Genomic DNA, 22,540 nt, shown 5'->3' on the forward strand with positions numbered 1-22,540 from the left:
AACATTTACTGTGTAAGGAATGTATTTATGGCAAGGTTTAATGGGCCAAATTTCACTCCATCTGGTTTTACCTGAGTGCCAGCCACTTTACTGTGAAGTCAGTGTCCATAAAGTGTAATGAAGGACTCCATGGTGTAACTGCATTCATCTGTGGTCAGGGTTATATTTCCCATTAGTAGTTTAGGCCAGATTGTGATCTCATTTATTCCAGTGTAAATCCAGAATAAGTCCATGTTGCTACTTCTGATTTACATTAATTATTTAAGATCAGACCGGTCCAGTATAAATAAGACTAAAGATTTTTTGGTACCATTACTGCAAAATGTTCTCCTCTGTACTTACTGAAAGATGCCATGTTTTCTTAACAGTTTAATGGTTACAAACCTAGCTTCAGATTTCTTCTGGAAAAAGATGGGTCCAGCTGTATAGTGCTCCCCAGTATTATTTTGGTGCATCACTTCAATATTACCCTGCTCCAAGGGCCTGTTTTTCCAGTGCATTACACCTGGTATATTATTTACATCAGAATGAAGCACTACCAAATCTAACTGGTTACATGGTTTCACTAATTTTGTGTTGGTACAGCTGATCTGGAGAAAGTGTGGAATATCAACCACTGATAAACAGCTGCTAAATCTCAAAACCTTCTGATGGTGTGTTAGACCTACCTCCTTAGAGTGCTCACCAGTAATCAAACTTCTTCACTCTGCTTATGGTACGAGGCTTAAGCAAGCAGCAAGGTTACGGGGAGAGATATAGCTTTCCTTTATGTCACTGATTTGTTTTCTCTAGGAAAAAAAAGTGTAAGAACTCTTTCCAGTGTCCTTGTGGGCATATCTCAGCCACAGCAACTTACACACTGTGATGACAAGCAATCTATGAATGCCTTCTGTGCACAGAAAGGCAACGGAACCAGTTATGAAAAGTGGGAGAGCTGATTCAAAAGGTAAAAATGAAGAGGAGAGGTTTTTAATCAGCTTTATTTCTGGTACTTTGCTCACCTCCTCCAGTGGCAGCAGCAGTGCAGTTTGGTCCTGGTGTGTAAAGATTGAGGATTTTCCTCTTGTAACATGGGAATCACACTGTAGGCAACTGTGTGCAATATTACCCTTGTTCCTTTGGAGGTGGCCATTGGCATAAAAATTGAGTGAACAGATTGCTTCTTATTCTGGGCAGAAGTGCTTTGTGGACTAAGACTTATTTACACACACAACCAACCAATATGACGTGTTGTTGCCTGCTGCATCTGTGCTGATATCAGGGCAAACCCACATAGATGCCAACAGAAGCAGAACTTGGTATGTGTTAAACGAGCTCGTGTGTAAAGCTCCTTGTGCAGGCATGGTGAATGTCTTTTATGTGTCTCAAGTTTAACTGAGTGTCTCATCTAAGCTGGGTTACATAAACCAGGGGGCTTGTCCAAAATTTTTGCAGATTTTATATCTTTAAATGAAAATATTCGTATTAAAGCTGAGTGAACCAAGTATTGCACAGGCAGAGGGAAGCCTAACGAGACAAAGAAAAACAAACTTCCTATAATTGAGTCATGCTGGAAGCTTATTTCCCCTTATGTCTAGAAGTCTGAAAATTTAAATTGGTGCAGATGAAATCCTGCTGGAAGGAAAGGACTCCACTAGAGCAGGCAGTTTGTGAAGAAATGAAGGGACTTAAGGAATTCATGAAGGACTGCATTCTATCCCAGTGAAATACTGTGATTTTACAGCAGAGATCTCTGTCTTTTTTACAAGTGGAAATGCTAGGAAAAAAAAAAGGATTTTGTTTTTGAAACAGGAGGAGACAAGCTGACTGGTTCTTTTCCTGTCTTTGCTAGCAACTGCCTGTTCATTTTGATCAAACCACTGTTTCTCATGACATCTGTTTATGGATCAGTGAAAAAGGACACAACACAGTGTTGTCAAGCTTAGCTGTGCAGGATGTTTTTCTGCAGTGGGTAGTGAATTTGCCAATAGGAAATGCCAGATTAGGATATTTGTTCACTTATCGATCACTGATCCTCAAACTTCTTCCAATGAAGATGTGTTTCTCCATCAAAATGGCACTCAGATATGCCTTTGAAAAATACATATTTACTTGCTTTTTAGGGGGTAATTTTTCACTAATCAGTGCAGTCTGTGGGCTCCCTTTGGTCTACAGAGCACAGTTCGGAAATCACTGGACTAAGGCAACACAAAAAAAAAAAAAAAAGGAAAAGCTGGCTGTCATTCTTTGGTTAAAGTTCTATGAATGCTGAAAGGAGAAAGATGATACTGCTAGGTGGTCTGATATACCAGCTCCTTTCTTCCTGCCTTTAAAAGGAACATGATTAGGATTAAAATTCAGGAAGTTATTCTAGGTCGGATGGTAAGGAAATGGTGCTATAAACTGTTGAATGCCCATGTCAGCTCTGGAACCAGATGAGAGAAAAGTGGCAGGTTCAGCATGTTTCCTGTTGTGTTGTGGAAGGGCACTTACCAAATTGCTTGTCCCTCCCTAAAAACTTTCTGTCTAACTTTCTCATTTAAGCCACAAATGATGGATTTTCCATACTAATTTTCACTTGTAGTTTTGTGATACTCAAATCTTTCAGTGCAATGTAATTTTCTACACAATTACTGTCTGTAGTTTTGTGAGGTCTAAGTTCATTGAGATGGGAATAACTATGACATAGCACTTTGTGAAGACAGGAAAAAATGTTTTTTTTACACACTGGCCTTTGTTAAGCCTGGCAGTTTCAATATTAATTAGCCAGTATATGACCTATGAAATAATAAATAATATTTTGTCAAGTAATAAAATTTTTCAAGGTTGCACATTAATTTTCCAGTGAAATCAATCACTTCAGTGAGCTACTAGCACTACTGATTTGAAATGAACTCACCAGCAAATGCATCTTCATTGTTTGTTTTCCCAACTGGATTCCAATTTCTAGGCATATTTATTATTCATGAGTACGTATCATATTACTACAGGAAGAAAGTTTTGCTATTTGTGCCCATATGGTATAACTTTTTGTCCTTGACTGGATGGCTAAAGTCTTTAAGTATTGGGTTTGACAATTAATATTGTTTGTTCATGACAGCACAACTGATTGTTTTTAGGAAAACAAAGCAGTATATCTGGATCATTTAGACATTAAAGAGGCTTAAAAGACATTAGAAGAAACACATTAGTATTCTTTACTCATCAACTACTCCAGGTTTTTCCATATTAAGAATATTTAATATTCTTCATACATGTATCACTTTACACTAAATTCTGTATGAGTTTTAATTCATTAAAATATTTTCCGCAACACCGAGAGGTTCAACAACAAGCTAGTGCATAAAAATCAGAACATGAAAATGAGTCAAAAGAGTCCAGGTTAGTGATCACACTGAGTGTAGCTGGTAAGACAAATAAGTAGTAAAAAAGATGGAAAGTCTACTTGGTTCTTAAAATTATTTTCCTGTAAAAACTGAAATTCAGATGTTTAACACAATTTATAAAAAAAATGTCAGGAACTTACAAATGAGCAAGCGAACACCAATGTGTAACGACTATAGACTCTAATTGAATTTTGAGGGACCATTTCCCTGACTTAATTACCTTAGAGCTGGCATTCTGTAGAGATGAGAAATTTTGAGATCTAGATTAGAGTTACATGTACTACTAAAGAATTACAAAGAAGATGTTCAACTAAGAATTGTAAGAAAGACAAGGAATGTTGTGCATTCCTTAAGCTCATGTCAATATCTCTGTTACTTGCCCTGGAATACACCATTACTTAAAATGTAGGTTGTTAGCAGGGTGCAAAGAATATTTCTCAGCTTTTTTTTCAAATTTTTTTTCCCCCTGTCTTTAGGGCAGGACACGTAGCAATCTATTTTTAGGCCTAAGTAAGAACATATGATTCTTTTCCTTGAGATGGTTGATCTGAGCACTGAGTGAAAGAGTCAACGTACTGCCCTTCCCTTGCTCATTCTCCCCTCCCTTTGACAGATACTGAGAGAGAAGCAGGCATGTACCTTTGAAATACCGGGAGTCTGGGCAACCCTGGCAGACTGGGAATGGTTATTTTTGGTGCATCTAAACAGAGAAGAGACTTGATTTAGCTCTTGCAGTTTGGAAAACAGTCTTCCAACTGCTGTTAATTCTTAAAGACACACAAATAGGAATGTACAAAATTTCCAAAGGAGGAGAGGTGCCTTTTCTGTCTTTGAGGTTGTTCACATGCCATCAGTAGTGACGGCTGGGATTTTTCTAAGGTACCAAAGAAAATCTGTGATTTTTAGCTAAATCTTCAAAACCAGACACACTGACCATTTATGTTTGGCTACAAGAGGGGAATCCAGAAATCCCAGTGAATTATCCAAGTATCTCCACCACGCACAGAAAGAGCTGGATTCCACAGAATGGGGAAAAATGTCAGCATGTTGAAAAGGAGTCACTTTGAGCTACGTACAGGGAGCCACTCACTGACCATAGGGATTGAAATGAAGTTCCCACTTCTTTCTAGGGTTTACATTTGGGAAGATAGCTCTCTTTTCCTAAGAACCAGGGGCATATTCCTCCACTGGACTATCTAGAGCTGTGTAGGTGAGCACTGAGCATCTCCTTTGCTTTGATGAGTGCTGTTTCAGCTGGTGTTTCTATGTGAGGAGGCACTCCTTTCCCTTCCCAAGAAGAGCTGTCTGCAGAGATGACTGATCTCGAGGTGGGGATGAAGATGTAGAAGTTGGTATTATCTACTTGATATGTCTGTGGGGAATGGCAGTCACCACTGGTTTGTTCCCCAATGATGAGAGCTCTGCCCAGTCTCTTCATTATGTACACAAACTCTTCAGCAGCCCCGGCCGTCACAGCACTAGTGAGGATTATTAGCCCCTTCTGAGAGCCGTACCTCTCCCCTGTCAGATAGGACAAAAACCATCAGAAATGCATCCATTTTCAGAGATTTATTTCTATAAATAGAGCAAGGAGAAGCCAACGTAGAGGCTTCATTCCCTATGTGCTATTAACAACTCAAGAAGTTTGGAAATTTACTTTGTAGATATGATACTATTAAAACACTTTAAACACTAGCCCAGCCTCTATACTGTAAAAAAGGCTTTCTCCCTATATAGTGCTCTTCTGCCATCAGTTTCTGGCTATAAGCTCCAGCAGCTGGGAGGCCAGCTCATAGTTACTACTGATAGCAGTAACTATGATAGATACTACTGATAGTAGTAACTGATAGATACCACTCTTCTGTGGCTTTGACTTTTACAGGAGTTCTAAGTCCCCTCAGAATAGTGGAATAGACCAGTGAGGAAAATGACATTTTCCACTCTAACAGCAGGAATACTCAAAGCTCATCCAGAAGCATCTTCAGTTTCTCTCTCACCCCTGCTCTAGGAACATGGCTCTCATAGAGCTCAGCCTGCAACTATGTATCTATTATTTTATGAAATCATAATTACAGTGGTTTCCCACAGTTTTTTTATAGTCTGTGAGTAGAAGCTGTTGCATGGCCTTTGTCCCAAACCCTTCAACAAATAGTCCTTTACTATTAGGATCTAAGCCAAGTTATCTCATTTTCTTACATAAATGAGCTGACAGGGACAGGAAGGTTTTTGCACCTTATTTTCAATATATCTGAACATGCTAGATACTTTTTGAGAGTTTAATTTCTTTGAAAAAGTGGCCGGTGTGTTGTAACTGGGACCCAATAACTTGAAAACTACTCTAAACTGGTCTAAAAATATTCTAAAAGTTACAGTATGAGATATAATTCTCATACTAAACTCTAAGAGAGGGGCCAATAGCATGGTAATTAATTTTCACACCATCTTTGGTCTTTTCATTTCACTATAGACATAATAACCATTAGAAGACCCTTTTCACAGTAGATATATATAATACAAGACCAGACCCAGCTCCTTTGAAGTTAATGTGAGTCTGCCTCTTCTCTATGATGGGAACTGGAATGTGTCCATAGAAATCAAATCCTTAGCACAACCCACCTCTGACTGCCTGGGAAAATGGATGGACCTTGCAGAGTGTGGCAGTTTAACCATTTCAGCATGCTCCAAGCCAGTAACTGCAGACACCATCATGACTTTTTTGCTACTGTCTTATCTTAAAAGGGGAAAAGAATTAAAATCTATATTTAAGGCTTCTTAGCACTGCAGTTTATGGGCACTGCAGAGCTCTGTTTCTGCATGTTGCAACATTTTTCAACTTCTATAAACAGTGAGGCAGGGTGTGTGTGGGGGTGTGCGACACATTGCCAAATGCTCCAAACTCACTCAAAGGTGCAAAATTTAGTATTTTTCTTTCTTGCATCCTCTGGACAAACTGGAATATTATGATGTTTTCATCTACTGAAATAGTGGATTACACAGGTAAGTAGTGAGGAGCTACATACAAAACTTTATGTGAGTGTTGGAAGAGACATTACTAGAGGTCTAGGTAACACAGGATTTATTTTTAATTTTGGCAACTTTAAAAAGCAACGAGTCACAACTGCTGTGCACAGTATTTGGCTAAACTTCTGGGGACCAGTTTACAAACCTCTGTGCCTAATATACACCTTTCCTAGAAGTGATAAACTGTTATTTGCAGATGGCATTGAGGGACATGGCTGAAAAGCACATTTTTTGTTTTTTTTTACATTATCTGCATAGCTTGAGCTAATTGTGGCAGGTGCTTTCACCAAATGAGTTTTGGTGTCTAATGGCTCACTTCAAAATACGTGAGGATAGATATCTGAAATGAAAAGCTACTCTAAAAAGAAATCATCATTTTACCTTTGAGCTGTGGGTGGGTCCATATTTCCTTTACTGAGTCACTGGGTCTGTCATAAACTTTGTCCAAGAGAACTGGGTGTCCTTCATCAAAGAAATATGAGCATAGGATTGCTATGGGTGTAGTGGAGCCTCCAATATTGTACCTTTTCAAAAAATATTAAAGAAGCAATTGAAAATTTGTGGCAGGCAGTAAAACTCCTTTCAGGTATTGTTCCTTAACATCAGTACTGAAAGGGCTTAAGGGTACATTTTGACACATTTACATTCATTCTCCCCTATCAGCATTTGCACATTTATCAGATAAACAAAATCCTGTCAAGAGACTTGGACTTCAAAAACAAACACAAAACTTAAAGGTCTATTTTTTTCTAAATTTAACCTAGAAAAAATCAGAAAGTAAGCAAAGACTCTTAATTTGCAGAGAAACATCAGATTCTTGTTATTCTACTCTGAATAACGTGTGCTGTTCCTGATATAGGCAGCAAGGAGTAAATGTCTAAAACCTAATACCTAAAAGTAGATCCCAATTAAAGCAATATACATTTGTGGAACTGTTGTGTTCTTATTTTTTTGCTACACACAATGAGAAAACCTAGTGTTTTAGATCAGGCCATTTTTTTTGTGCCAAAGATTTTGTTAGCTGCTTCATTTAGCACAGTTGTATTTGAAAATTTTGGTTGCAGTTTAATTCCATACCAGTCTCTGAAGATTAAATTCATTGAAAAGTCTGTCCTTGGAGAACCCCTGCTATGAATACACACAATGGACTATCAAATTAGTTTTTGCCTGTCATTTTTCACTAATACTAGAGCACATACAGCACTAGAAATGTTTGAACTTTTCCCACTAATAGGAGGTGGATACAGTGCTTTCCTGTAGGTGATGTTAGGAGTGCCTAGCACAGACATTCCAGCAAAAACCTGCTAGAAAATGAGTTTATTCAGACCAGTCCATAGCTAAGATTTTTCACCTCCAGGGAAGGAACAGACCATCCAGAAGGCCTCTGTTCCAAAGAATGAAGCTACATCTTTATTCTGCAGCATTTGGGAGCTGTATAGTTCTGTCCTACCAGGAGGTCCTGCTGCTGCTGCACAGCCAATGAGACAGCTCAGCCCAGCAGATTTTGGTTTCCCACAGCTGCTGGAGTTACTGGCAGGCAGAGCAATGCTGGAATGCCCTTCCTGGGACTCTCTTGCACACAGTGAAACTGCAGTAGCTTTAGTTAGTAATAATGCCTGAGCAGTTGCTAGAATTTTAGCTTAACTTTTGGGTGCAAGTACTCCTTCTTACAGACTTCTTGTGTGACAATAGGGAAGCTGTTCAGTTTATCAGTGTCTCTTGTCAAGGCTGTGAGGGTTAAAAATAGGAAGTTCATGAGTGGCACAGCTGTTCCATGAAGAGGAACTATTAAGGTGAGAGACATTATTCATTATGGTTAATCCCATGCAAAATCAAAATTCTCAAAATATGAAGTTCATGACTGGCCCAGCTGTTCCAGGGAGGCAAACTTGTAAAATGAGAAACATTATTCATTCCAGTTAATCCCATGCAAAATTTAAATCATTAGCCTTGCCTTAAAATGATAAGATTGGTTTAGGGAGAATTTCAAAAGGTATTTTATATGCCTTCAGAGACTGGATCTTTTGTGTGCACTCAAAGGACTGAAAATACATTAAATATAAAAAAACCCCAAACAAACCAAAGCAACCCAAGAAAAGAGTTATAATGACACATTTTGGTACCTGAGAGGATTTCATCTTTGCTGTTTTATTGCCCCCAGCCCTGAAATTTTTAGCATGGGAGAAAACTGGGGAAAGAAAGAGGAAATTCTGAGTCACGTCTCGAGTCTGTTGGAAGATGGTGGTGCCTTTGGTGAATTCAAATTCAGTCGTAGGTGTGTTATGTTTGTTGCTACCTTGCCTTCTCTGTGCTCACATAGTGAGATCTCTCTCTCTGCTCTCATCACTGTGCTCATCTTTTCCTGCCTATTCTGTAAGTCCCGCAAGAGTATTAAGATTATCAAATATTAAGAGCCCCATGATGACAATGGACACAAGTGGTTCTGCAATTAAAACCAAGTTCTTACAAAGGCCTTCTTTTCTTTTGTTGATGTTTGTAATGTTTTGGACTCACAGACATTATCTCTGGACCAAAACAAGGGCATTAGTTACCTAAATATTGTATGGGAAACATACATTTTTGATATTAATCTCATTTGATAGCTAGCAACAAGTGGATGCCATCTTCTGGCTTGTAAGATTTGGAGCATTGTTGATACACTGGAGTGTCCAACAGAATCCTAAGATGAGAGCAGGCCTGTGATGCTGCAGCTTGGTGCAGCAGGGTCTAGGAGTCCTACAGCACCTCTAAGCCACCTTTGTGCTCTGTGTACAAGGTCCATTTTGTACAGAGCTGATTGCCCAGGATTACTTAGCACTGCAGATAAGGCAAACTAGATGTTGTAACACAGCTTTACACATGGCCTGCCTTTTTAACTGTTAAATCACTTGACCACTGCATGAAGTAAAATATTTATTTAAGACATATATATATATATATGTATAAAATACAAGGCACATATACAGTTAGATTAGAAAGAAATTAGAGAAATAAAACACATGTGACACCCAGGATTGCATTCTACAACCTATTCCCTGGGTTTGCCTATTTAGTGCTAAACATCTCAAGTGATGGTGCAATTTATCTTTAGAATACTTTCAGACTGTTATTGTTTTCCTTGTCTGTTTTCCTTTTCTCATTTAATCCCAGCAATGTTAGCCTGTGAACAGGACAGTAAGCCATGTAAAGCTAATACACTGTTACAAATAAAATGCTGTTTTGAAAGAGCTTTGGTTATTTGCCATTCAAAGTTACCTCATGTCTATGATTAATGCATCTGTGTGAACAATTTTCTTCCAAACATGCTCTATCAGTAGGTCGGACACCTGGGTTAGAAGTTCACTGTCTCCAAACATATCGAATCTCACATAGCCGATGTTGTTTTCAAATACATTCGTGTGGAATGAAACTTTAATCAGATCTTCAAATACTTCTGGAGAAGGGATCTGAAAGAGTTTGGAAAAACAAAACAAATCATTTGCTGGCACTGATAGCTTGGCACAAAATATAAAAAGAATGATGTGGGTCAAGTTTAATCCAGGTAGGACATCTGTGAGGAATGTGACCAAGTTTGAAAAACATAATAAATTGTATAATATTTTTTCATAATAAACATAGGTTAGCATTAGCTGATGCATTTTTGTGCACCAATGACATGCCCAGAATCTGGATCAGGCATCTAGATGCCAGGGTTCAGTGTATTTTTCAAAAACACATGAATTTTCTTGGACTGGATAGGCTGAGAAGGCTACAAGAACAATCTTGCTAAGATTCAAAAGATTCAAATCAAACAAGCCTTCAGCATAAGCCACTGTCCCAGGCCTGCCACCCAAGCCCACTTGACTTTATGAGTTCTTTCTAAACTTGTTACCTGGGACTTTTATAATCTTGATTAGCCTCATCTAATAAACAGCTGCTGGCTGCAGATGAGGTTGGCCCCAGCCCCTCATAATGACCCAGTTCCTGTGACAGTGAGGAATCTGATGTGTTGGGCATGTGCTGGGATACTCGTGAAGTAGACGTGCTAAATCTCTTGTATGGTGGCCATGTGCCCAGAGTCTCACGTGTTAGGCCGTGACTGATTTCATTTTGTTTAGCTTGTGCTAAACAAAATGTCCGCTTTAAACAGCAGACACCTTTTTAGTATCAATTTGTAGCCAAATAATAGTTATCCTACTAAACCCTATATGCACTGAGACATAGCAATTCCTATTGCCAAACTTCTGTTTTGCATGCAGTATCTGAAAATGGAATGGTCTCCTTCAGCTTAAGGAGATAAGACTTTAGGATACATATGACTTATGTGACCTTCATTCAACCATTTTGCCTTTTCTCCTCAGGGTTGCCATGAAAATGGTTTTATACCTTCTTTTAAATCCGTTGCCCTTTGCTATAGCTCAGCCCCAGACAATCCATACTTTTACACTCAAAAGAACAAGGAGTCAGAAGTGAGCCATGTGCTAAAAGGTGCTCTTCCAGCCTGTGATATGCCACAGAATGTGGAAGGCATTTGGGCTTTCTATGACTGTAGAGGAGTCGGGTAATCTCCTGCCCTCCATATAGTGCTCTGGCCTGCAGTTGTGCTCCTGCCAGAAGCAGGTCTGCCACAGCAGAAGGAGGTTTTTCCAAGGTGTGTGAATGCAGCTGTATTTGAAACAGTGCAAGACTTTACCTAGGAGGAAATTACCCACCATATTACACTTCATCACTCAGTCCCTTCTGCATGCCAAAATTTCCAAAATATCAATCACTAACTTAAAAGCCCTGTTGGCTAGTAGTTGTTGATCTGATGGTAAGAGCAAACTCCTTTCTGTACTCTTCTTTCTCTCTATACCTTGTGAAAATAACCATTGTATCTGGACTGTAAACATATTAGTCCAGCACTACTGAGTTTGTCATTTCCAATCCACTTCCCAGTGACAGCAACGCTACGTGACCTGCCCACTGTACTTTGATTAACAAATCACAGTTTTGAAAAATATATCCAGCATGCATTGATTGTTCTGACAGAGCTTCTATCTAGTTCAGAGATACTGGTGCCCCCAGGAGGAAAAAAATCATCACTCATTGGTAACATCTACAAATAAAATTGATGTGTTACTCTCAGCCACTTCCTAATGATATTTTAACTGAAACCACAGTTGTCTTATCTCAGTCTTCGATAATTGCTAGATGCATACCCATAAATATGTTGATTAAGAATAACCTCTCTGTCTGGTAAACTTTTTCTCTACTTGTTCTTTTATTGCAATGTGTCACATCTTTGTTCACTGAGAACTTCAGCACTGCTAACTCTTGAAAATTCATTACAGATTTCAAGGTGGGCAGGTTGCTCTTAAAGCCTCAGCTTTCGTGGGGTTAAATGAATGTGTAAGGATCTAAATGAAAGGTCTTCATCTTCATGGCTGCATGAAAATGTATGAAAATTTATCTATTCTAAAGGCTATAAGACTGAAAAGCACTTAGAATGTAATTTTGGGGTGCCAGAGAAAGCCTCTAAATTTTTTAGCAAAAGAGGTGAGGAGGCTGGAATTGCCATTAGAGAGTAATTGTCCTGGAAAATTGCAGGTTCGTGACACTGGTACGTGGCCCATGTGCTGCTGGTACCTAAGAGGTAAGTCTAGCTTACCACAGGAGCAACCACATGCTCTCCTTTGGAAGGCAGGGCTCTGTTTGTCCTTGATTAACAAGGACAAGCCGGGACAGGATGCAGCTGAAAGTAAGATCCTGCTGCTCAGTCAGACAGTGTTTACATACAAATGACTTGATCTTAAATATAAACCCTCAGGTGCACACTGTAAGCAATGCAGCTAAACTAAAGGACCTCCAAGCTAACTCCACTTTAACCCAAGGAAAAATATTTTTTCATTAACTATATAGGGTCTCTAGTCCTATTCTGCAGACTCCCTTCCACAGGTGAGAGGCTTTACTGGAATACATGATGTGACAAAACATAGGATCCAGAATCCTGCCCTTGGACTTGTGCATGGAGTTTCATCCCTAGTTCTATGACTAACACATATCCCAACAATTGACAAACTACTTTGCCAACTATGCCTCTCTTTCCTCTTTTCCATTTAGATGGAAACTGTATTTTCATAGCTACTTTTGTGCTGACAATTGTAAGGTAACTGATTTCCATTGAGGTTGCTAGTGCTGTCAACTGCTAGATGTTTAAATATTATCAGCCAACACCTTTGTGCCATTGCTAATACAGAGATTAGTTTAAGAACCATGAGATCATGGGGGCTGAGTGGCAGGGTTGTGCCTTTCTTAGGATAACATTTGGGTTCCTTGTGTACCCTCACAGGCTGGAATGGAACCATCCCTCCTAGTAGGGTTCCCAGCTCAAGGACTGAGCAAGAGGAGCTATATCCCTGACAGCTAATTCTCAATTGCTCTTAAAAGCACCCCTATTACTGGGTGATTTCCAGGCAATCCAGTCTAGTACGTCACTAGCCTTACTATTACAAAGATGTTTTTAAGATCTAGTGTAAACAGTCTAAGTTCACTACTTCATACAGTTTAAATTCAATACTTCTTGGCCTATTTACTATGGACAAGGGAACAGATTATTCTGTTCATATTTAAAACAGCCTCTTACGTATCTGAAGACTGTTTTCATGTCTCCTCTCAGTTTTCTTCTCTCTGGAATAAACAACTCAAATATTTTAAACTTTGTCAAGATTGCTTTTATTCAGTCTTCTCTTTATCCCTGTTCCTCTTTTCCGGTATCTCACTACTTGAGCCACATCTTTCCAGAAAACCATTGCCCAAGACTGTGCTTATTATACTCTAGATGAATTTTCTCTAGAGTTAAATGTAGCAGAAGACTTCATGTCTTACTGATTATATTCTTCCTTTTTCATTCCAGTTTGATGATGATTATTATTTACTACAAAAACTTGATGCTCTTGACTTGTGCTCAGCTTATGAACTCTGAAGATCCATATACATTTTTACAGGACTCCCCCTAAACAAGCTGTTTTCCTCCCAGAATTGTGCAGTCAATTACTATAACCCTAGAAACTGTGTAATAACCGTGTAAGTGTTCATATTTAACCTCATTCTTCTTTTCAGAGATTATTTCTCTGTTTTTTCCCCAGAACTGTAGCTTTGAATTCTAATCCTGCCCTCCATTGCACCAAGACAGCTAGGATGAGTGGGTTATTGCAAGCAAAAACTGATACCCTCTGGAATGGTGCTCTGCAAAAGGATTAAAAGGAGTTATTTAAGGCTATCAGTCCCCCTTGAGGGAGTGCAGGGCAGAGTGAGACGCTGCACTTTCAGCCCACAAAGGGTGGCACTGCACAGCAGTGTGTAAACCTGTTCTGACAATACACAGCTTGTAACACACTCATTGCAAGCGAGCGAGCAGTTATTTTCCTGTCGATGCCCTCAAAGATTACATTTGAAAGCAAAACTTTAAAACACAATTCACGGTTAAATTATGATTTTCATGCAAAATCCGTTGAAAATCCTTAAAGCAAATGGCCAAATCTACTGTAATGTTAATGGCAACGGAGAAAAGTGAGCACAAGTGGATCTCTGTGGTGAGATTGTAACTGCAACCGTAGCTGCATTGACACTGAGTGTCAGGATCAGAATATGAAAGGTGCCAGGAAAAGAACAAAGTGAATGACAAAGTGTCATATGCTTTTCTGCACCAAATACAAAAAGCAAGCAAGAATTGCAAAAGGTGAAGAGTCAATGAGAATTAGCCTGAGACACTTTTCTGGCTTGCATAAACTTGGATAGTTCCACTGACTTTACTGTGGTTATGTTGATACAAATCAGCATCATATGGGCCTACAACATTTTTTTTTCCCCACCTGTCAGCAATAGATGTAGCAATATAATTATCTATCTTGACACTTTGAGGCTGAGGATTTTGATTTCACTCATTAATGAAGAGACATAAGCAAACTGCACTCCTTTCTGGTGAAACATCTGTAATTATTGCTTCCTTCAGCAATTAAAATATTCTGCTATAGATACGTATTATTTATCTGGGAAAAAGAGGGCTTCAAATGCAGAAATGATTTATCTTGATAAAGAATTCCTTTTTTACCTTTACTCTGATCATCATTTTCAGCTGCTTATCTAAAACATTAATATGAAAATTCTATTAGATTTAAACACTGCATTAAAAGTATTTGAGCATTATGAAGGGGTCAAAAGTCACTCAGGGAGACTTGTCACTTAAAACTGACATAATGCATTTGCCAAAATCAGGCAGCAGTTATTCCATAGATAGACAGTCATGAACACAAATGTTTCAGTATGGAAAGGAAGGTATGACTGGAGGGGGGAAGAGCGAGAAAAACAGGAGAATAAGAGGTAGGATAAGAATTGAACTGCATGTCAGCAAGTTTACAGAGCTCTGTGTTAAAATCAAAATGTTATTTTCTTAACCACAAACACTATATACAGAATTTGCTTCTAGGAAGCCTGACTTTGGAAATTGGCATTTATGCAGCTGACAAATCTGGCTAACATTGACCTTGCTGCTGCATAGAGGAGACATATTCACTACCCTGTATCATGCTTCAGCAGCTATTCTAGTGCAGCAGATGCAAAGGTCTACACGCATTTCACTTGTCTGTCTCCTATGTCCCAACCCATCCTTCCCGCAGTTATTCATCATCACTTTCAGTTAATTGTGTTGGATCTGCTTCACTGTCAAGGTCATTAACAGTAACATCCCACTGTCAAGGAGAGGGTGGCTTGGAAGATAGGTAGCACAAGAGAGAAACTGAATCAGGTTTTTGAGGAATCAATTTGATACAGATTAAGAAAGCCACTATGTGGGTGTATAGGACTGCCAAATTTTTATTTTTTTTTATTAAAAAATTTAATTAGTGCCATCATGTAAACTTCACTGCAATCTAAAGACATTTACTCTCTGAGGTATCCCTGAAATGCTCCACAGAAAGCATCCATCTTAGCTCTACAAAGCAAAACAGGAGATTAAGGTACTCCTGCTGTACAAGGCTCTTTCTTTTACCTCCATCTCAAGGAAAATCCTTTACTTCAATGACTTTAATGTCTTTGTACACATTTCAACACTGCTCTCTTGTCTCTCTGCCTCTCAATTTCCTCCAGCACTATGAGGGAATACTCATGAGTCTGGAAATTATAAGACACATATGATTTTATACATTATTTTGGCTTGAAGAAATCTCCCATTTGTCCTGATTTTCATCCACACTGATATGATTTCCTTTTTATGGATGTATCCCTCTTCCAATAATTTTTCTTGACAAAGAACAATGGCAAAGAAAGGCATTAAATAGTATAATGGCATTTCTTCACTAGCTCTATCAGGATGAGAATTTCACATTATGTGATAAATAATATATTTGTCCTCTACATCCTGTTCTCAACATTCAAGGTCTGAATAAAGTAAGTAAAATCTGAACAAGTAAAAACAGCCAACAATATTCATTAACAGCCTTCACTGTGAAAACAGTGACTAATTTGAAAGATGAGCCAATGTTGTGAAATGGGAAGAAATTATGATGTATCACTACTGATGCATCGGTAATAATTTAGCAGGGAGTTCTGTCAAAAACTTTTGAACATCTTTAGAGTGAAGTTTTCTACACCCAAGCAAGTTAGCAAAGAAAGAGAATGATGGAATGGAAAAATCCTTTAGTTAATTATTTCCATTTAAGCTCAGAGGCAAGAATGGGCCAGCATCTCTTGGGTAACAAACCTGAAAAGAGTGCCCTCCCCTCTCAGTGCTTAGACTTTGTCCTTGACCTTAGTGTTTGTGATAATACCACAAAGGTCATGGCCACTTTAAATCACATATGCCAAAAACTTCAGAGAGTGGACGTCCACAGATTTTCTCCCCCAGGAAACACTTAATACTTACCTAACACTTGGTCTACTCAGGTTCACTGCAAAGGCAAATGCATTCTCTTCAAAAAGTAATTTTATGAGTCCCTGGAGAACATACATCTCTGGTAGCAATCCTAGCACAGTATCCAGAAAGGATCTAACTCCATCCAAGAAAGGGATCAGGTTATCCTAACCCTCTATTTAATTTGAAGATGGAATTTTAACAAGTGCTCCTGGGAGCTCCCTTCAGCACAACAATGAACAAGAAAGACTGCCAAGGCAGACCAGTATATAAACACTCAGGCTCAGAACAAAGCATGAACTGTTACACAAACCACACAGCAAGGGCAAAAGTAGATTATTAAAAATCAATTTTTCCCTGAGGTCACCTAACTTCCACCCAGATAATTCTTCCAAAGTATTTCTAGGTCACTGGAAAACTGTCTGTCACTGAGCATGAGATACAATCAGAACAACTTTCCACTGTCACTACCAAAGGAGTTGCTAATTATTCTAGTGTAGCTTGATGTCAGCTACTACAGTTTTATATAGAAAAATCTGTCAGAGAGTATGTGGCTACATGTTTAGTCTGTGTATGTATTTACTCTGGTCCAACCAAATTCCCCTTAATTACAACCTGGGTTTGTAACTGGTGGATTTCTGCATTCATTTATTACAGCTTGAAAAGCGGTAGCACTGAAAGAGCAGGGATCACAGAGACAATGAGATATCTTCCCTCTTACTGTGAAACCCTGTATATTTGCCTGTGGCAGACAGCAACTGAAAGAGATTCACAGCCTGAAGGTTGTTCCCAAAATGCATCCACCCAGAACTATTATCTACTATCACAAGCTACTACCCTGACTTGCCTTAGTGTCAGAGACAGCTCAGCATACGAAACCTACTCAGCTGTTGGCTTCTCCTCTGGGTACAGGTAAATCCTGGTGGGTTTATGATATGGGATAGAAACAAGACAGAGTATCTGTCTAAGTGCTCCTATTCTAGGTGGCATCACTATACTTGGGTACAAGAAAACTGTACCTGTTTTGGCATGATTCCGGGAATGCTGTCCTTGGCATGTTCAGGGATGTAAAGTAATTTCAGGTGTTCATCATCAGAAAGAGCTTGTAAAATGGTAGTCACCTTCCTGGCCAGCTCTTCTTCTGTATTAATCCTTTTATAATTGTGTTTGTTGATGTTCTTGGTGAGGTTAGATGCTATAACAGTCCCAATGTCCAGAAAGGCATAATTATCTGCCACAAGCTTGCCTACAGTTTGCAGTGTCTGTGGCACCTGGGCACGGAGGTTGGCAATGTGCTGAGCTACAGCCATGGCTTCACTGGCCTGGATGGTGATGTGTGGCTCCACCCCAGAGACGCTCCATACTTTACCAGTGACTGGGCTGAGCACCACTTGGCTGGGAATAGAGGCATACAGAGAACTGTTACCAACACGATAAATGCCCACTGAGAGAGATCCACCGACTGTGGGCTCACCAATAACTGTGGCCCTGTGCAGGTCCTTCATAGAGCGAGTGAAAGCTTCAGCTGCTGAGCCACTCATATGGCTTGTTAGGATGTAGATGTCCTTGAGGGAGCCATATCTCTTGCCAGTGAGTTGGGGGAGAGTCCACACCTCTGTGCTGCGGGAGGTGCTGCGATCAAAGACAGTGTAGAGGTGTTGCCGAGGCTCAGGTTCAAAGAAGTAGGAACAAAGTATTGGGATAGCAGTGGAGTAGCCACCTGTGTTGTACCTCATGTCAATAATCATGGCATCTGTGTCCACTAACTTGTTCCATACCATCTGCAACAGCTGGGGCCCAATGGCCTTCACTGTTTCTGCCTCAGCCATCATATCAAAGCGAAGGTAACCCAGGTTTCCTGGCAATACCTCAATTTTGAAGAGTGCCTCAATGATGTAGCTCAGCTCTTCAGGACTGGGAATCACATTGGGAAGCTGTTCTTCCGGTGTTGGTTCCACATGGCTGTGGAAGACGTGAAGCCGATGGTCCCCAGAGGCCTCCTGCAAGTCACTGGTAAGCTGGGAAGCCAAAGTCTCAGGGTCTATCGCTGACCGATAACCTCCTTGGGCCCGTTTGGCATTGAGCATAGCACTGGCCTTACCAGCCACTTCTGGGATGGCATAGTGAGCCTCTAGGAGTCGCCCGGTACCCTCCAAAAGTACTCCCATGTTCTTGTGGAAGGCTAGCACTTCTCCAGCCTTCTCCAGTGCATCCTCAGCCAACACTATGGCATCAGGAACAACTCCTCCACCCATCCAGCTTTCCCCATGGTTGTCAATGAAGGTGATAACAGGAACTGTGATAGTTAGGCCACGGGTTATTCCCAGCTCAGGCTGCAGCAGAGGGAAGGTACGGGTGTGCAAGAGGCTTCCTGCCGTGATCTCACCAATCAGTGTGGCACGGCCCAGGGACTGCATGAGGTAAGCAAACTCCTCAGCAGCTGTGGCAGTGTGGTGGCTGGTGAGCAGGTAGATGCCACGTTGAGCTCCATAGGATTGACCCAGCAGTTCTGCCTGGCTGTTGTGCTCCTGTGTGTGGTTGGTGCATCTGTGATAGGTTGTGAAGAGATGGACAGGACCAGCAGCAGGGTCTTGGAAATAGGAGAGTAGCACAGGCACAGCAGAGGAGGACGGGCCTCCAGGGTTGTAACGTAGGTCTATGATCAAGTTCTCTGTATTTTGAAGGGGCTCCCACACTTTGTGGACAATGTAAGGTCCCAGCTTAGCAAGCACAGAGGCATCTGCAAACTCATCAAAGCGCATGTAGCCAACATTGCCTGGCAACACTGACACCTTGAAGACAGTATCCACCAAGGCATGAAGCAGTTGCTCATTGTCAGGTAAGTTGGCTGCCATTGCAACTGGCTGCTCAGCTGGGGGAGCAGCAGTTTCACCTGGCATCATAACTCGGACCAACAGGCGGGGGTCTTCAGATAAGGTCTGCAACTCACTGTTGAGTTTGGTGGCCAGGTCCTCTGATGACTGCACAGAAGAGAAGTCAGAGGTGATGAGGTGCCGCACCAGCGGTGGCACTCGCTCCACTAAGCTGTAATAGTCCTTTAATATGTTTGTGAGGTGGCTTAGGGTGCCAGGCACTGCTCTGCGCACTGCCAGGATGTCCAAGGATTTCTGCAAGGCTTGCTCTGCTTCAGTAGCAACACATGGCATCACCCCACTCACCTCCCAGCTCTGTCCACCCCCACTCAAAGGGCTCACAGATCGTGACACGGGAACCATCATATAGAAATTGGAGGGGCCAATACGCAGCTTCTGGATGTCCAGTGAGCCCCCAGCTGTCTTCTCTCCAACAGTTATAGCCCTGTTCATGTGCTTGAGGATGTAAGCCACATCTTCAGCCACTCCTGTGGTGTGGTGGCTGATCAAAACAATGACATCCTTGTCTTTGCCGTACCTCTCTCCCAACACCTTTGGCAGTGTCCATATCTCTGTGGTGGTGTTGGAGGGCCGATTGTATACAGTCTCAACATGCAGCACCTTGTCTTCATGCAAGTATGAGATTATGAAAGGGAGGCCAGAAATCTGTCCCCCAGTGCTGTGACGAAGATCTATCACCAGGGCAGAGGTGTCTATCAGCGTCTTCCACACCTTGTCCACCAGGTAAGGTCCAACTTTCTGCACAACTTCCTGACCTATGATATAATCAATCCTCAGGTAGCCAACATTGCCATCCAGCTTGTCGTACATGATCACATGCTCAATAAGATTCAGAAGTTGTTCACGAGTAGGCGAAACCTCAGCTTCTTGTTTGGGAGCTGCATGTGGTGATGGCTCATAGGAAATCACCAGTCTTGGGTCATTCAGAGCACCCTGCACTCCGGCTGTCAAAACACTGGCCAGCAATTTTGGATCTGAGATGTCCAGGATCTCCCCGCTTTTGATTGCTTGTTCAATGGCTTCTTTCATTCCCACTAGGTTTTCAGGGTAGCAGTAATTGTCCAGAAGGACTTTAGCCATGTCCAGTACTAGAGTTGGCTGAAAGATTTCCTCAGCAGGTATGCTGCACATGATCAGTGCTGAAAACAGCAAGAAGTGTGTCCTGATCATTTTGTCTTTGTGTGGAATAGAAAAAAAGTCAGAAGCTCTTATTGATCAAGATGAACATAGCTCTGCAATGACTCTCTGAATCACACTGAAACCCTTGTGTTGAATCCAGGTGCACTGAACAGATCTTTTAACTGCATTAAACCTTTAATCTCATTAAAATGGAGTACATCTTCCGAAGTGCACCAATAGACGGAGTTCAGCTCCTTACTACTTCACAGACCTCTTATGAAACAGTAATAAACTTCAATCATTAAGGAAGATCTTTCTAGCAGTTGTTTCCAAAAAGTAATGCATTGCCTGTTACAAACTGGTCCTGGCTTATCCTGCAAGTGAATTGCTTAAATGCAAAACTAATTTTAACCATAGTTAGAACAGCAATTGTCCTGCCTTTTACCTTTATTTATGAAAAGCTTATATCAAGAAATTTTTCAGTGACTTAGTTGTATCAATATTTAATATTTTTTTCAAAATTGTTGATAATACAATTGTTGTCTTTGGTGTTTTGCAGCCTGAGATGCAAAGGACTGTTCTTACATTCTCTGACTAAGGGCTCCAAACAAGGAACTCCAGACATTTAGCACAGCTCATAAAATCCAAGGTAATGACAGCCTGTTAATTTCTGTGCTGAGAATTGCCAACATTTTAAACAGGACTTTGAAACACATTTGCCTCAACATAATACAGCTAAATCTGAGGTGACTTTAATCTTCACAATTTGCACTCAATTAGGATTTACTTGTAATACTGTTGGGTAACATATGGTCATGTCTGATGACAGCTCCCAGCCAATAGACTTTAGGCTCAACATACCAAAATAGAATGTGGGGGGGGTTGTTTGCTTCTGCTCACAATGTATTTGAGACCCTATTGTATTAAGAGTTTGAAAGAGGATCAGAATATGGGGGATGTGGCTGCTGGCTGTACTAATCCTGAACTCCAGCATGACATGCCAAAGACATGCAAGAACAGATTCCTGGCTTTAAGTCTGAAATGAGTTGCTACCCCAGCCATTCTGTTTGCTGGAGGTAGTGACAATAATAGACTCGGGAATCTGGGAAGAGCACATTTTTGTACTGCTGTCAAAATGTTGTTACATGTGGAGGGAAGAGTATAAAGATGGTCTAACCCTGCCTAGGTGCACTCTGTTGCTGTCACATGTGTCTTGAATGAAGCCTGACACTCATGAACAAAGTTTAGCACAATCCTCTTTCTGGGTCATTCAGTTGTAATAATAAGGGAGTTCTGTGAAGTTTCCTTGTTTAATGTGTCTATATAGGAATAGTCTCATGTTTTCATGCAGGTACTATTTCATCCCATGGTTGATTTGAATCTGTGTGTATGTAAATGTACGAACGTAAATCCATCAAAGAGAGCAATGAAATTGTTCTAAGAGTCCATTAGAGAAAGGATCTGCTCTATGGAAAACAATATAAAACTCGATGTTGCAATCCCAGTTATCTCTGTCAACCAGTCTGTGCTATCATCTGTAAAAATCTCTAAAAAATCTTGCCACTTCCCTTGTCAAAGGAGAGGCCTAGGATATAGTTTAAACTGTTGCTGATTATGTATAAATAAGTTATTAAGCTCCAAGTATGCCACAGCAACATTCCCGGTGCCTCACTGGTAAAGAAGCAGTGAGATTCATGTCTCTTGTATCCTCTTAATTTCAGAGGGTATCTATATTGTACAATGTGTGACATCCATTACAGACTGAATTCCAGGGCATTATCACCACTTTGAATTGCTCTTCTTGCTTTCTTCAGGCAAAGAATAATCCAGCACTACAGGGTAAAGGTAGCTGGACAAAAACTCTCCAGTATAACCACATTGTGTCCAGAAACTGCCTTTTGAGCTACAGATTTATTGCCGAAGCTACATTAACTCCTGTGTGACTGATAAGTGGACAGGACCCCAGGCAAATTGATTTCTACTGCTTTTCTAACCCATGGCTCCTCTGTTTGTCTGGCTTGGAAAGTTTTTGAGGCAAGGGGTCTCTTTTGCTATGTTAATGTCTACCACATATCCTACCTTTACTTCCAACCTCTGATAGTGTCTCTAAATGCTATTACAACAGGAATAATGGCACACACTGTAGTGTACATTAAGACAATCAATTAAATAAAAAAGATCTTGTATTTAATAAATGCACAACTGAAATCTTAAGCACCTGGTGCTCTGCACACTGACCAAAGCAGGAGAAAATAAAACCATTTTGAAGTAAA

The 22,540-nt window shown here is 40.4% G+C and overlaps 1 protein-coding gene across 1 annotated transcript; it reads right to left on the minus strand.

Annotated features, from left to right (window-relative positions):
• Positions 1–3,243: 3,243 nt before the first annotated feature.
• On the minus strand, positions 3,244–20,901 carry RBP3 (retinol binding protein 3). The gene is made up of 4 exons (XM_027648081.1): positions 17,274–20,901; positions 9,642–9,832; positions 6,768–6,910; positions 3,244–4,886 (listed from the first exon to the last, which is right to left on the minus strand). Exons 1-4 carry the CDS (start codon positions 20,316–20,318, stop codon positions 4,558–4,560), a joined length of 3,708 nt encoding a protein of 1,235 aa, XP_027503882.1. The 5' UTR covers positions 20,319–20,901; the 3' UTR covers positions 3,244–4,557.
• Between the last annotated feature and the right edge of the window lie 1,639 nt (positions 20,902–22,540).

The sequence above is a fragment of the Corapipo altera genome, unplaced genomic scaffold (genome assembly GCF_003945725.1).
Source record: "Corapipo altera isolate COAL_440 unplaced genomic scaffold, ASM394572v1 56, whole genome shotgun sequence".
Taxonomy (NCBI): domain Eukaryota; kingdom Metazoa; phylum Chordata; class Aves; order Passeriformes; family Pipridae; genus Corapipo; species Corapipo altera.

What these genes read in the sequence shown, in the direction of transcription:
- RBP3 (XM_027648081.1), bottom strand. Translation starts at nt 20,318, where the DNA reads ATGATCAGGACACACTTCTTGCTGTTTTCAGCACTGATCATGTGCAGC. An exon ending in CCGGAATCATGCCAAAACAG is followed by an intron (nt 9,833 to 17,273) that starts GTACAGTTTTCT and finishes AAACTCTTTCAG; the next exon opens with ATCCCTTCTCCAGAAGTATT. An exon ending in GACCCACCCACAGCTCAAAG is followed by an intron (nt 4,887 to 6,767) that starts GTAAAATGATGA and finishes CCTATCTGACAG; the next exon opens with GGGAGAGGTACGGCTCTCAG.